The sequence below is a fragment of the Petromyzon marinus genome, chromosome 32, assembly GCF_048934315.1.
Source record: "Petromyzon marinus isolate PM22_M1 ecotype Great Lakes invasive population chromosome 32, UKy_Petmar_22M1.pri1.0, whole genome shotgun sequence".
Taxonomy (NCBI): domain Eukaryota; kingdom Metazoa; phylum Chordata; class Hyperoartia; order Petromyzontiformes; family Petromyzontidae; genus Petromyzon; species Petromyzon marinus.
In genome coordinates, this window is record NC_133698.1 from 1,303,581 (window position 1) to 1,318,314 (window position 14,734).

Here is a 14,734-nt window from a genome sequence, read left to right on the forward strand (position 1 = left end):
CTACTCTGCCGTCTCCGTGTCCTGGAACCCACTACATATGGCTGATATAATAATTTAAACCTCGGGAACATTTATATCATCCAGTCTTTAGTCTTATTTTTGTCATTGGTCAACACGACAACCATTATTTCTTATTTTATACCAGGTAAAGCCCAGTGAGCTATTACCATATTTTCAGAAGCGATCTGGCCACAAATTATAGCTCAACAAAGTGACTTATCACGTGGAAATTTATAGCCGCTGAATAATCGAAACGCACGAAGATTCTAAACGTGGAGGGAAAAAACCAGGGGACCAGGAGAAAAATCCACGCGACCACAGGGAGAACATGCACACTCCAAAAATACAGCAGGAGGCATCAGGGTCGGGATCGAATCCATGACCTCCTTATACCATACGAGGGAGATGACATCTCGCCAGCGCGGCACTCATGATGGTGACTACCGAGATATCTTCGAGTTGCAAGCTCATCGACACGAGGAATGTTCACTCCAACCCATAGGAAGTGTGCAATGGGTGCAGCGAGAGCGTCCTGGCTGCACGGCGGTGGTTGCTAAACGAGGCGAGGTCCCACAGTTGGAGGGAGCTGTTGGCAGCACATCGGTGGAGTGAAATTGGTAAAGCTGCAGTGGCACGTGCCAGGTACACTCAGGAGGGAAATCCTGCACACACACACGCTCAATGGGAATGACCCGGAGGACAACCTCCTCCGAGCTAATGCGGGAAATTCAACTATGGAATCATACATTAAATTGTCACTTGCACAAGCGTTTCACGTGCCAATGATAAATGTTTCAGCTCACCGATAATTTGAACAATTGTCAGGAGCCAAATATAGCTATTATAAATTTGACGTTTCCCTTGAAACTGTTGCCCAGTCAGAATAAAATCCAGGGAGTCCGATCAGCTTTTGAATTTGCCCACAGCAGCACGTGGCCAAAGCTCGAGGGAAAAACCCGGAATGCGGCCCGAACCAGGAACACCACGCGGGGATTACACGCGGCTGCGAAAAACTTAACGTGCGTTAAATCTCTCGAAACTCGTCGTTTCATGATTCCTAGGGTGGAAACACAAAATTTACATTTCCTCCAAGTAGCTGTGTCTGGAGTGTTGGCATTCAGCCATAGAATGTGATGTGCAAAAACTCTTGAAAGTCAAGATTTTGAAATTCTGTGGTTCAATTCAATTTTGCAGAACATTCAAACCTACAGTCATTACAAGTATAATTCAAATGTATCTAACATTATAAATCACTCAACACGTGATTCAATGTATCGTTTCAAAGTGCATAGTGACAGATTTTGCCAAGTACAAGACTATTTTATATAGGAATTCGTATTGGTGCAAATGAGAAACTTAGCTACATAATTTAATAAAACTCACTTTTCCCATATATTTTATGTCAAGTGCTCTTGCTGTCATGAGATGAATCCATTCGGAACTGGCAGAACGGTGCTTCGTCCCGTACTAGAGAACGGTCCGTGGAAAGAGGTATCCGAGAACTATGTGAAAAAAAGACTCCCTTTACGTGACCTCCGCTTCACAAGAAGGGGCAGCACTTTGCCATCTGCCCTGCTGCAGAGTGAAATGTTAGTTGCATGAGTCAAACTGATATTTTTAGTTATCGGCTAGAACGTAAGACAAATTTGACGGAATATTTTGTACACATATAAGTCGACTTTCACGACCAATTGTTACAATGCATAATGGATTTTTGAGTTAGGTCATGTAAAAGATGTGTCGTAAACCCTCCTACACCCGAAACGCTTCAACTTATCGATATGCTCAAGCAGTAATACATTTGACACGTTCACAAGATTGGCCGTAACGGGTTGAACGATACATTTTTACATGCCCTTACCTCGACAACCTAATTATGAATCAAATTTTAGTGCAAACAGAAATTGAACGTGATGGTCTATTGTGCAGTCAATGGTGACCAGGCTGAGAAAATGAAATTCGCTACACTTGAGAACCTGGTTTAACCATGAGTGCCTGGAACTCAGGCTTGAAATCAGGACTCTGGCGCTCTGAACCACCCAGATTTCTCTAGTTTCAAAGTATACATTTCACCGCTATCATCAGCCACGATCCATTCAGTGCTGGACGAAGGCCTCGTCAACACCGTTCTTCATGGTCTCGCGATGCCACGAACTGGATCAGTAATATTAATTACGTAAAGATTTTTTTGTAAAAAAATATAAAATTTACATCACCGCTTAGCACCTCACAAAATTATTTAACCGCCCCAGTCATCTCAGAAAATTAAGCAGGTTTTTGGGAATAATTTCATAATATACTTACACCAGAATATTTATACAATTTGAGAAATAAAAAAATCACCGGCGGGTAGGTGAGAACAAGTCGGCAAATGGTCATAAGTTGTCGTTGTAAAGCTGCACTTTGACGAAGGAGATAGACTCGGTGATGTCGAGGCGTCCTTTCTCATATACCACGAAGATGTAGCGGCCGTCCTCGATGTCGCGTTCCAGCTTGGTCATCACCGAGTAGCCGCTGGGGCCCGGCCAGATGAGCAGAGAGTCCGGCCACGTGGTGCCATTGTCATAGCTCCAGCGCAGGGTCAGGTTGACCCCTGCAAACGCCAGCATGTCGCGCATTCATCACAAAAACATCCTCCGTTAACCCGCTAATTCGCACTTCAAGTATGTACATACTCTTCTTTCGCACCGTATGTAGCCAGCCGTGCCAATTGGAGGCATGGAGGAAGGAAAACAAATTAAACACAAAAAGCAGTTATAAATAAATTCGTTTAAATATAGATTTAAAGTGCATAGCTCCAGTGGCTTACTAACATTGAAAGGTAGAGCATTCCAGATGGCCGCAGAAGCACATCCAAAAGTGCACAATTCAGTGACCGTCCTTGTTCAATGGCTAGCCAAAAGCCGCTGCGAGGATGACCGGAGTTCGTGTGATGGTTTAAGATCTAAACTCAAACAAGGTAGTAGGGATGCCGTCATGGTGTAATGGTTTACATGCTGAATTTGTTTTATTTAATCTCCCAGGCATGGCAGTTAAAGCAACATATTTCTTCTAGATTTGAAGCTTTCGTGACTGCAAGGATTCATACTATTTGGTTCTATTCGGTAAAGTCACGTAGGTAAAACAAATTAAAATAAATTGAAATAAAAGAAACAATTAAAACACGTCGTTTCGGAGGCAAAGCAAGCTTCGTCTTCAGGTGGGACCAGTCTCAGCAAAATCGCTGCACCAAGTGGTGAGGTTCTGGGAACCTCGAGCTTAAATACAGGTTGAGGGGGGGGGTTCGGAGGGGCCATGTAGGGGACTTTAGTGGAGTGCGGAGCTGAGTTAATCCGTCTTTTTGTTGTGTAGATGGGTCATTGTGTGTGTGCAATATAAACGGGAAAAAATGAAGATCATCGAGGATGTGCTGTACGGGGGCAGTAGAAAAAAGGGAAATAGAAAAGTTCGGAAAGAATGTTTGGTATACCACTGCTTGAAATTGCTGTTAGAAATTAGTTAACGTTTGGTATGATTTAAAATGTCTTTCCAGTGGTTGCTAAATTTGAAACCATCCTCTCGCTTGAAGTTATGCCTGTGTTTGTATATCTGAATGGCTTCGTGGACAAATCTTTGGTGATAACCTGTAGGTTTACAACGAACCTTGGTATCGGAAAAGACAATCTCATGGTCACCCATAGCGTTGTAACAATGATCAGCCACAGCAGAAGAATTCGTTCTGCCGTGTTTCAAATCTGATTTGTGCTCGCGAATTAGGTCAGAGATATGTCGTTTCGTCTCCCCGATATAGCAGTCACCACAGGTACTCCGGGGTACTGTAAGTCAGGGATGACATCCTTTCCGGATGGGATCAGATCACGTATTTTGTGTACTGTATCGAACCGGACTTGGATCTTGTGTTTATTTAGAATTTTGGAAATCTTTTAAGATTAGGAAACTTGTCCCATCGTTTCAAATGCCGCGCCTGGAGATGGAATCGAACTGGCGACAAGTGGATTGCGAGTTCAGCGTGCCTCGATATACGAATATTCAATACGCAAAAAATAAAGTAAAATTATAAATAAATACATACATTAAAAAAACAAATGTTGATATTTCTGGTAATATGTCTCGTCACTGTTTCTTTATGTCAGATTTAAATACTGTACAGTAGAAACTATATTATTTTCAATTTAAATTATCTTTGTTTACAATATGAATGGTAAGTTATGAAGCATCTATAGTCTGAAATAGTAAGTTACGAAGGCTGGGAACGCATCCTCAGTATCCGATGTTTCAATATCCGAACAAAGCTGCAGCAACGCATCTACTTTGTAGATCTAGGTATCGCTGTACACACACGACGAGTGTACAAGCACATGTGTACGTGTATACACAAGATGAGGCGTGATGGTCACAAACCATGGCAGCAGATGCAAATACCTGATGCACAAATGGAAAATTTAAAACTCTCCAGTAGTGTGCGACCGTGGTCATCTAGAACAGATCGTACAACTTATAACGACACAGTGCCTGATCCACAAATACGAAGGTGATATCACAGCGATTATAGACTCCGCTGCTCCCGACGCGGTTGTCTGGCTTGACCACCTGAATGTGAGATTGTAAGTTGTAGCTCAATGTATATCAGCTGCCGTACGAAAAAGAAGAAGCAGCAGAGAAGGCTTACGCTTGTTTTCGCTGGCAGGATTGCTGAAGAAGACGACCTCATTCTTGATGATGGCTCCGGCAGCCACGGCGGGGTCGATGAGCGACTCGTCGAAGTACAGGTGCTCCACGGGAAACGTCTCACACGCGTCGTAGCTTCGGATGACAATGCGGCAGCGGCAGTGGTAGTAGTTCTGGTTGCGCGCGTTCACCACCACAGAGCCGTCCGGCAGCTCGTACGGCTAGAGGGCACACGGTCACGGCCGTCTCCTGCTCACAGCGTCGTGCCAACTGCGGTCATCCTCGCAGCAGCAACAGCTTTTGGCTGGCCATCGAACAAAGGTCGTCACCGAATCGGCATGCTTTCAGATGCGGTTCTACGGCCGTCTGGAATGGTCTTACTTCCGATATTAGGAAGCCACTGGAGGTACGCACTTTAAATCATATATATTGTCCTTCCCCGTACCCTGATTAGCACGATTGGCTACGTAAGTTTCGTTGCGAAAGAAGTTCAACATACAGATAAATGAGCATCCAGTCAGCCGTGCTCATCTCCCACTTACAGCCCTGCTACGCCAGTGGTGGAGATTCTGTAATCCTGTGGCAGGCTCAAGTCTGTTCATATGACAACAGCTGTTGACTTCCCACAAAGTACAAGTAATTTTATCGACCCCAGAGGGACAAAGGGCTGAGTCATATATCAACCAGGATTTAAACTCTCAACCGCCCAATTCCAAGCTGTTCCCTCTACCGCTGAGCTGCCTGGGCGGGTTGAGCAAGATGGATAGGACAATGGATCATTAGAAATAAAATCAACTTGAGTTAAAGGCATGGGATATTTAGCAGCACAGTGCATTATACATCAACTCGCTGAGGCCAGGAATGGGCAGATGTCTATAGACAATGGCTACACTGTGCAAACAACTTACCGGTAAACTTGGGCAAAAGGATTTTAATCTGAAAAACATTATTGACTGTGTCTTTATATATACGCGAGATTATGAATAGATTATTGCTCACTCACGCCACTGCTGGCAGAGGAGTCTTAATTTGAGCGAGCTCCAGAGCAGTGATGGGCAACCCGCCCAAGTTCGCAGGCCACGTGAGCAGCCCTCCATCTCAGTGGGCCGAAAGCTTGAAATCGTGTTTGTGCACTAGCCATGACCCCACGCACTAGCCTGGATACATTTAGGCCACGCCACCACAAGGGGCTCCCCCACGGGCCACAGCTTGACCACCACTGTTCTAGACAAAATTTGGTCTCCTCTTCCATGCTGCCCAGGCGACTTGGAAGAGGTAAGTACCTACACTTTACCCTACCAAAGGCAATCTGCCAATCGACTGTGGTGAACCCATTTACGCAGCTGGGTGGACAGAGGCGGGAGGCTCTAAACTAAACTAGAAACTTTATTTTACCAGGTAAGACCCACTGAGCTATATAGCTCTTTTTCAGAAGCGACCTGACCACAAATGATATCTCAATGAAGTGGCTTATAATATGGGATTTCATAGCAGCCAAATACTCTAAATGCATGTTGATTCTAAATGCAGAGGGAAAAACCAGAGGAGCCGGAGAAAAATCCACGCAACCACGGGGAGAACGTGCAAACTCCAGATATACAATAATGGGGGTTTTCCCCTTTTTTCCCGGCAACAAAACTGAAACCGTTTTACAAGGAATTATGTGTGCATTAACCACAATACTTGTGGTCCAAATGCAAAAAAAAACACACTGATAATATATGCATTGTCCTTGAAACTGATTTGTCCATACCAGAGACGGCTTTTTTTTAAGCCTCGTCTCAAGGCTCAAAAATGATATTGGTCGCTTTTGCGATCAATATCATCCATAATATAGGGTTTTTTTGGGTTAGGTCGCGTAAATATAAATGTGTCGTTAAAACAAATATACGACCTCCTGTATACCAGATGAGGTAGTTAACATCTCGCCACCGCAGCACCACTTTAAGTAACTTGCACCGTTGTTTCGACTTCCGCAACGGGAGGCCGAACTGGCGACCTCTGGGTCGCGAGTGCACTGCGTCCGCCATTGCACCACAGAAAGCTCGCGTGGAAGCGAGAAATACAAACGTGGAAATGCCAGAGGCTGGGCCAAGCAGTACCTGGCATTCGTCAGGATTGAAGTCCCCGGCCACCTTGTCCTGGTTGTAGGGAATGCTCTTCATGTCACCTCCGTAATGCCACGATTTGCCGTGGTCGTCACTCAGCAGGCAGAAGACGCCATCCCCTGCCAGCGTGCCGTGCCCACACACCACCAGGCGGCCCTTCTTGGGCTCAAACCTTTTCTGCACAACCCAGGAAATAACACAATCAAAGCACTTGCGTAAGTAATGGTGTTCATTCCATGGAAAACCTAGGGGTGATCCACCCACCGTTTGAGACTCTGAAATGTAATATTTCCTTGATATTTATTGGAGAAAAAGCATTTCATGATGTCATGTCAGATGTTAAATTTTTATTTAAAGCTTTCGTGACTGCAGGGATTCATATTCTTGGTTCTTTCGGTAAAGTCACGTAGAAGCAATCATCACACCTGATGATGATTGCTTGGGTTGCAGTCGAAACGTCGTGAGAATTTTATTGTTTTATATTTGTATTATATTGTTTCCCTTCTACGTGACTTTACCGAAAGAACCAAGAATAAGTCAGATGTTGATTAAAAATCTTAACATTATGGGGCCGCCCACACCCCACTTAGGAAGTTCTAGTTCCGCCTCTGATTCATTCACAGTCCGAGTTGTGCAACGTCAATCTCAACTGTTTTGCAATGCAGGAAATGAGCACAAAGTACTCGATGAAAAATCCAAATCACGCCAAGGACTGTTTTCCCCAGTAACCTGTACTTTTGGGAAATCAAAACTATTGTTGATTAAAAAGAAGTGCAATGTGAAGAAAACATTATTTCAATGGTATCCATAATAAAGGTTTTTGGGTTAGATTGCATAAATGTCAATGCGTCGTTAACCCGCCACCATCCGACACAGTAAGGTTTGTTTGACACGTAAACAAAACATTCCAATTCGTTACTTGTTTAGCACACTGGTGTGTTGGAGAGTAAACCCACAACATTTACAATTCGAGTACTGCGACATTTCGCTGGTAACTCCACCAACCGCATCATCAAAAGTGTTGTATAGTTACGCCTGCACACACTCAACACACCAAGGAGACGGGGCACTGCCAAATCTGTCCTCTCTCTCCCCCAGTGACACCAGCTCCATCATCAACATTGGCCAGAATCGCAATACAGATGACTTCCATCTTTCACATGAACTCGGGCAGTTCGGCACAGTGCCCACTCTCTGGGGCTTCCCTGGTGTCGCCGCTTCACACATCTCTCACTACCACCCAACCGTTCCATCCACAGCAACGACAACAACATCTTCATCAATCTTGAATTGAAGCTTTCGTGACTACAGGAATCCATACTCTTTGGTTCTTTCGGTAAAGTCACGTAGGTAGAAAAATAATAGATCATTACGTTTCGATCAAAACACAAGCAATCGTCATCAGGTGGGGCAACCACAGCAAGAAAAACGGCCTCGGCAGTAGGGGGGGAGAGAGAAGGGGGGGGGGGGAAGGAGGCGGGACAGAAAGTGGACCCGCAGCAGCAACCGGGTCACTGGAGTACAGTGGGCCACCGCGGCAGCACTGGAGAGGTCAGCTGCAGGGGGGGAAAGATCTATTCTTTCTTTTTATACCGACGTGACTTTACCGAAAGAACCAAAGAGTAAACATCCTCTTCGTTGGCAAAATGTCAGCCCTCGGTACAGATACGAGAACAAGACGATGTCAAAGTTAATGGCTGAGGATTAAATGTTCAAGCCCATCTTAACCACAACTGCACACGTGACCTGAACTCTTTGACCGACCTCCCAACCCTCCTTGTGTTCTGCTTCAGTGAGGTTTACACTACCACGTGCCCCCTTGCCTCCCCCCTCTCTCCAACCCCACCCTTCACGACGTCAGTAACCTATTATGACATGTGACGTCTCAGCTTGTGACTGGCACCAATATTTCTTAAGCCTCTCTAGCCATACGAGGGGCACAGTTTGTGAGCATTGTTTGTGTTCAATTTGGCTGACAATTTTTTTAATATCAAAATACCGTTCGGCTGAAACAATAAAAATTGTCGAGTTAAATGCTTGCACATATGACAATTTAACTTGTTTGGCTGTGTCGGGTGGTAAAGGGTCATATGACAGGAATTTGACCAAATCATGCCGCTGTCTAACCCAAAACTCAATCATGAATTTTTAGCGACTAAAAACTTCTGCGTTAGACATTCTCTGCAATATTTTACAGCACTTTGTCAATCTACTGCTGGATGATGGCCTCCCCACACCATGTCAAGATTAACTTAGATTTATAAGATGCCTTTAAAACTAAACTGTAAACTATTATTTATTTTACCCGGTAAGGCCCACTGGGCTGCATAGCTCTTTTTCAGAAGCGACCTGGCCACAAATGATAGCTCAACGAAGTGGCTTATGTGGAAATTTAGAGCAGCCAAATACTCTAAATGCATGTTGATTCTAAATTTTGAGGGAAAACCCGCAGGACCTGAAGAAAAATCCACGCGACCTGAGGGAGAACATGCAAACTCCAAATATACAGGTGTAAATTTGGAGTGAAAAAGGAAACACATGCAATGAAATTGGTTAAACATCCAAATGCCAAAAAAACACCTACAAATTACTCAATTGGGATTGCACAAAATAAGATCGGCTCCTACGAAGATAACTTGGCAGGACCCTCCTGAAAATGAGTCTTGAGATTCATTGAGCCCTTCCTGGGTGAACAAGCGAAATAATAATAAAATATTGGCATTTTGCAATTTTGCTTACCTGTATCCCATAGCCTGGACCCGGGGCAAACATCTTGGTGCCGATCTGGCTGGAGATGTTGATGGGTTTGCTCCAGGTGATGCCGTCGTCGGCACTGCTGATGAGCATGGTGCTGGAGACTCCGCAATTGTAGTAGTGAGCGCACAGCACATACATGATAAAGAGCAGCCCTTCCTCGTGGTCCGCCACCACGGCACCCAGGTTGAGGCCGTCGGCTGCCGTGCCATCGTCCGCTACGAACTGCGAGGGACTCCAGGTAAAACCTGGCACGGCAATCAAATAATAATTAAAAATGTACAGTATCTTGAACTTCTTTCGTACCGTACGCAGCCAACCGTGCTAATCGGAGGTGTAGGGGGAAGGACAATAAACTAAACACAAAAAAGCAGATTTAGAGAAATTAGTTATCAATCTACATTTAAAGTGCATAGCTCCCAGTGGCTTCCTAATATCGGAAGAAAAAACGTTCCAGACGGCCGCAGAAGCGAATCTGATTCAGTAACCGTCCATAAGAGGTTTTTGGGTTAGATCGCGTAAATATGTCGTCAAAACCCGCAAAAGCCTACATGTTAAACTGACTCGGTAACCGTCTTGAGTCGATGGTTAGCCAAAAGCCGCTGCATGGATTACCAAAGTTCGCGCAATGGTTTATGCTCCTTGACGAGTTCAGCAAGGTAATTGTGGATCATTCGTACATTTGGTATTTGCGCCATTCTTATAGCACGAGGCTATCATCACGAAGGAAGGCGCTGCTGCGTTTCACAAGAGGGGGGCGATGTTGCTGCTGTGTGACACCAATTGGGTAATTTGCTGCGGAATTCAGACCATAATGCCAGCACACAATGGCCTATTCGTTTGTACGACATCAAGAGATGTTTCAAGTCCAAACTTAAATATTTAGTTCATAGGCACCACGGTCCTAACCAGGGCAGCCTACCGGAATGAAACCGAGAAACTCCGCAATGAGCAGTGAACACGCTGCTGCTGAGCCTTGTCATCACCCCCAATGCAAGTCGATGGTTTCTCCACCACGTGTGTCAACAACTGGAATGCCTCTCCAGCTCCCTGTCGTCTCTGCTTTTCCTTCCAAAAAATGTCAGTGAAATTTTTGGTTCAAATGGGCATTGAGGATGTGCTCCATCTCCTGTTTATAGCACTGAATCAGTAGTGGAAATTCCACATTCATACCGTTGACTTCTCTACAAAGTGTTACTCATCTTATCAGCCGCCAAAGGGTTAGGGGAAGGGGGCTGAGTCAACCCACAAACCTTGACGGAAAATAACAACTCTTATTTTATTTTACCAGGTAAGGCCCACTGGGCTATATAGCTCTTTTTCAGAAGCGACCTGGCCACAAATGATAGCTCAATGAAGTGGCTTATCACGTGGGCATTTCTAGCAGCCAAATATTCCAAATGCACGTTGATTCTAAATGTGGAGGGGGACAAACCGGAGGACCCGGAGAAAAATCTACGCAACCTTCTGATTGCGAGCCGTTCACTCTCCCGGCGAGCCATCTGGCCGGTTTCCTTTCACAATGCTCCGAAGAGTTGGCGAACTGTCGATACAAATGAGCTGTGACATGCAAACGCGGGTACACGTACCCTTGTCGGTGGAGCGACGAATTGCGATAAACTTGGCTCCCACGTCCGCACCTGAGGCTTTGCGCGCCTCCACCGCGGCGATGAGGTTTCCCCTGGGTGTGTCGGTGATGATGGGAATTCGAAACGTGTTCACCTCCCCCGTGTCTTTACTCTGCCACAGCAGCTGCTCCTCAACGATCACAGGGTTCACCTGAAATGTTCCATGATGATACGCATTCGCACAAACTCCGACTGTTGACAATATTACGACCATGAGCACTATAGCATCATTACAACCGGAATACACATCGCTGTTTTACACGTAGGTTTGCAAATGAGATGATGAATGGCCAGAGCAAGATATACTTGAGAACGGCATGAAATAGAAATTGGATGCCCTCTGGAAGCCGACGAGATTTGTATCGACCCACCGACCCTATTTCTGCTGCTGTTGGGATTGTGAAGGGCTTGAAGTGACGTCGGTGGAGGGTCCACGCTGTGATTTATCTGGGATCTCCGGAATTACACGACCTGGCAGCATAATCGGAAGCTGTTCTTGATGGGAGCCACCCTCCTGTACGCCGGGGCGTCTCGCCGCACTTTAAACGCGATAAGTGACTTGCATCTTATCTAAACACATTTTTGAAGGAGCAAACCCAAGTGGAAGCTGTCCCTGTGCAGCACAAGATGACTCAGCACCTGGCCTGCAAGCAGCATTAGTGTGTCAGTAGGGAGCGATGATGGCTGTGTAATGCCAATCGGTACATGTCCTTGACACAGCAATGAGTAACCCTGTGCATCGTGACAGCTCTCGTACAAGTGCCATGTTATACATTCATGTGACTTCAGTCACTGAGTCTTCACTTCTCGTACAGGTTGTCAGCCACAAAGACCCACAGACAGACCCTCAGGCTGGCTTGTGACACAAACGGGTATTGATTAGCTAACCGATTGGCACGGTTGGCTACGTACGTTGCAAAAGACGTTCAACATGTAAACATTAATGGCAGGGCCTATATACATACATGACGCGTGTCTCATGTGCAAGTTGCACTTCTTATCTCCAACTGGTCAGCACCTCCCAGGTCGAGGTTGCGCTCTTTTGGTGATCGGGGTTTTGTTAGCATGGCACCCAAGCTATGGAACGCCTTGCCATTTGAAATCAGAGCCAGTATATATTTAAGTCTGTTTTGAAAACCCATCTCTGTTAAGTAGCCTTCCCTCTTTAGTTTGGTCGGTTGCCCTGGTTCTGTTTTTGTGTTCTGATTTTCATGCATTGCACATTGGGATACTAGGATCGAATGCGCATCATACATTTTAATTGTATTACTTCCTGTGAGTTTTGGAATCGTGAGTCTGTGGGTCTGTGCACTCCCTCGAGTTAGCATCAACGGCAGACCCACTGGTCACAATCCCTCACCCAGCTCACCGCGTTATTTTATTGCTGAGGATTTCAGAAGGGTCATACCCCGTGATAGCAGTAGGGGGCGAGGTCGGGGCCGCGTGTGATCACAATCAAGTACAGCTATTCGGTAAAGTCACGTAGGTAAAACAACAAAAATCATGTTGTGGCCGAAACGTCAAGATTTTTATTGTTTTACCTACGTGACTTTACCGAATAGAACCAAAAAGTATGGATCCTTGCAGTCACGAAAGCTTCAAATCAAGTACAGACGTGTACGGTAGTTTGACTAAAACAAAGTTAACGTGACGCTGGTACTTACTGGTGATGATGGTAGCGGGATTTGGTGGTGGTGGTGTTGGTGCCGATGATATTGGTACTGATGGTTGTGGTAGTGGTGTTGGTACCGATGGTAATGTTGGTACTGATGGTGATGGTAGTGATGATAGTGGTGTTGGTACTGTTGGTACTATTGGTGGTGATGGTGTTGGTACTGATGGTAATGATGTAACTGATGGTAGTGATGTTGGTACTGATGGTACTGTTGGTACTAATGGTACATTAGTGATGTTGATGGCAATGTTGGTACTGATGACGATGGAAGCGGTGTTCGTACTGATGGTCGTAAATGTTTGTGACTGCTGATAGCACCGCCGGTCGAGTTGACGACAGCGATGTTGGTGCTCGTGGTAGAGTACTGGAGGTGATATCGACGCCGGCGACTGTTGATGCTCGTGATGATGTTGGTGATGTTGTCGATACTGGTGATGTTGATGGGAATGTTGATGCTGGTGATGATGGGAATGTTGATGCAGGTGATGATGGGAATGTTGATGCTGGTGATGATGGTGATGATGGGAATGTTGATGCTGGTGATGCAGGTGATGATGGAATGTTGATGCAGGTGATGTGTTGATGTTCGCACCTTCATGCTCGCGTCCCCAAGCGCCGTCCGCCCCAACAGCAGCAGCAACAGCGACCACATCTCGGCGGCCGCCATAGCCCAGCGCGTAGTGACGTCACGTGCGAGACACCCAATCACAAGAACGCGGCGCTCAGGCGACCACGTGACCAAGGCGGTCGAACTCCACCAGGAGTGGCGCTGAAGGGCGGAACCACGTGACTGACGTGGGTCGGGGGGGGAGGCCGCACCACGTGACCCATGAGGGGAGCGGGCAGCACCACGTGAACCATCAGTGTGGGGGGGTCAGCAAAGTGAACACGAGCACACGTTGGCATCGCGTCTAACGAGGTTTATGACATTCACACTGCGTCGTTATGAGATAACGTCCAGCTTTGTCCATCCACTGCTAGATGAAGACCTCCCCACGCTCTGCCATTCACAAGGCTTGTTTGACCATACTTCACCGTGCTGGTCAGTCTGGGTTTGTGAAGCCCGTGGGGGCGTTAGTGTGGTGGTTAGCAGGCTGCACTACGAACCTGGCCACCCGAGTTCAGTTCCTGTTCACGACCTACACCTGAGGCTGAGTCGATTTAGGTCCTTCCCTAAATCTACTCAGCCTCAAATAAGTACCTGGCGCGGTGCATAAACGTTGCCACTCAGAGGACAAAGGGGGCCAGGTGTAGCCCTGGCAACCAACCCCATCGTGTGCCGACCTGGCCTTAATAGGTGCTCACTTACACAACTTGCCCCACCAGTCTGTTAAGGCAAAACGGGGGTCATTTGTCTTTGAAGGGCCTCCAGAGGGAGCTCTAGAGCCCATATTGCAAATAGTTTGGCCTTCCACACCGATTTAAAGCAATTACAGTACTAAAATTTAAATAAAATAGTGACCATGAATAATTTAACTGACAACAACCTGATTATTGTAACAACCCAAGTGCACCTGGTTACACATGCACCACCGCATATGGCTTGCGGAGATACAAACCCTATGCCTTTACCCCACCCATTCATTTGGGAAATGCACCACACAATCCCATAGCACCTTGTTCTTTAAGAATGTTTGCCCTTTTGCCGCTTCTCTAGTTAATGCAAGGAAAACCAATGCGTACGTTCCCAGTCAGGACGTACAGCTCAACGATGTGTTTTCTGGTTGTGCCAAGTGTTATTCGGCATTCGTCCGGCGTTTCGCTCCACGTGCTGGGTGCTTATTCAGTCCTGAAGCTTCTCCAGTTGCTGCAGAAGCTCCAATCACGTGGAGCGAAACGTCGAACATCAAGCTGAACAACATGGGGTACAATCTGAAAGGGCACCGGAGAGCTACCCAAGG

The 14,734-nt window shown here is 46.1% G+C and overlaps 1 protein-coding gene across 1 annotated transcript; it reads right to left on the reverse strand.

Annotated features, from left to right (window-relative positions):
- Positions 1 to 216: 216 nt before the first annotated feature.
- On the reverse strand, positions 217 to 13,570 carry LOC116948059 (sialidase-1). The gene is made up of 6 exons (XM_032964366.2): positions 13,426 to 13,570; positions 11,120 to 11,309; positions 9,516 to 9,778; positions 6,771 to 6,953; positions 4,670 to 4,889; positions 217 to 2,593 (listed from the first exon to the last, which is right to left on the reverse strand). The coding sequence occupies exons 1-6, from the start codon at positions 13,498 to 13,500 to the stop codon at positions 2,376 to 2,378; spliced, it is 1,149 nt and encodes a 382-aa protein (XP_032820257.2). The 5' UTR covers positions 13,501 to 13,570; the 3' UTR covers positions 217 to 2,375.
- Positions 13,571 to 14,734: the final 1,164 nt, after the last annotated feature.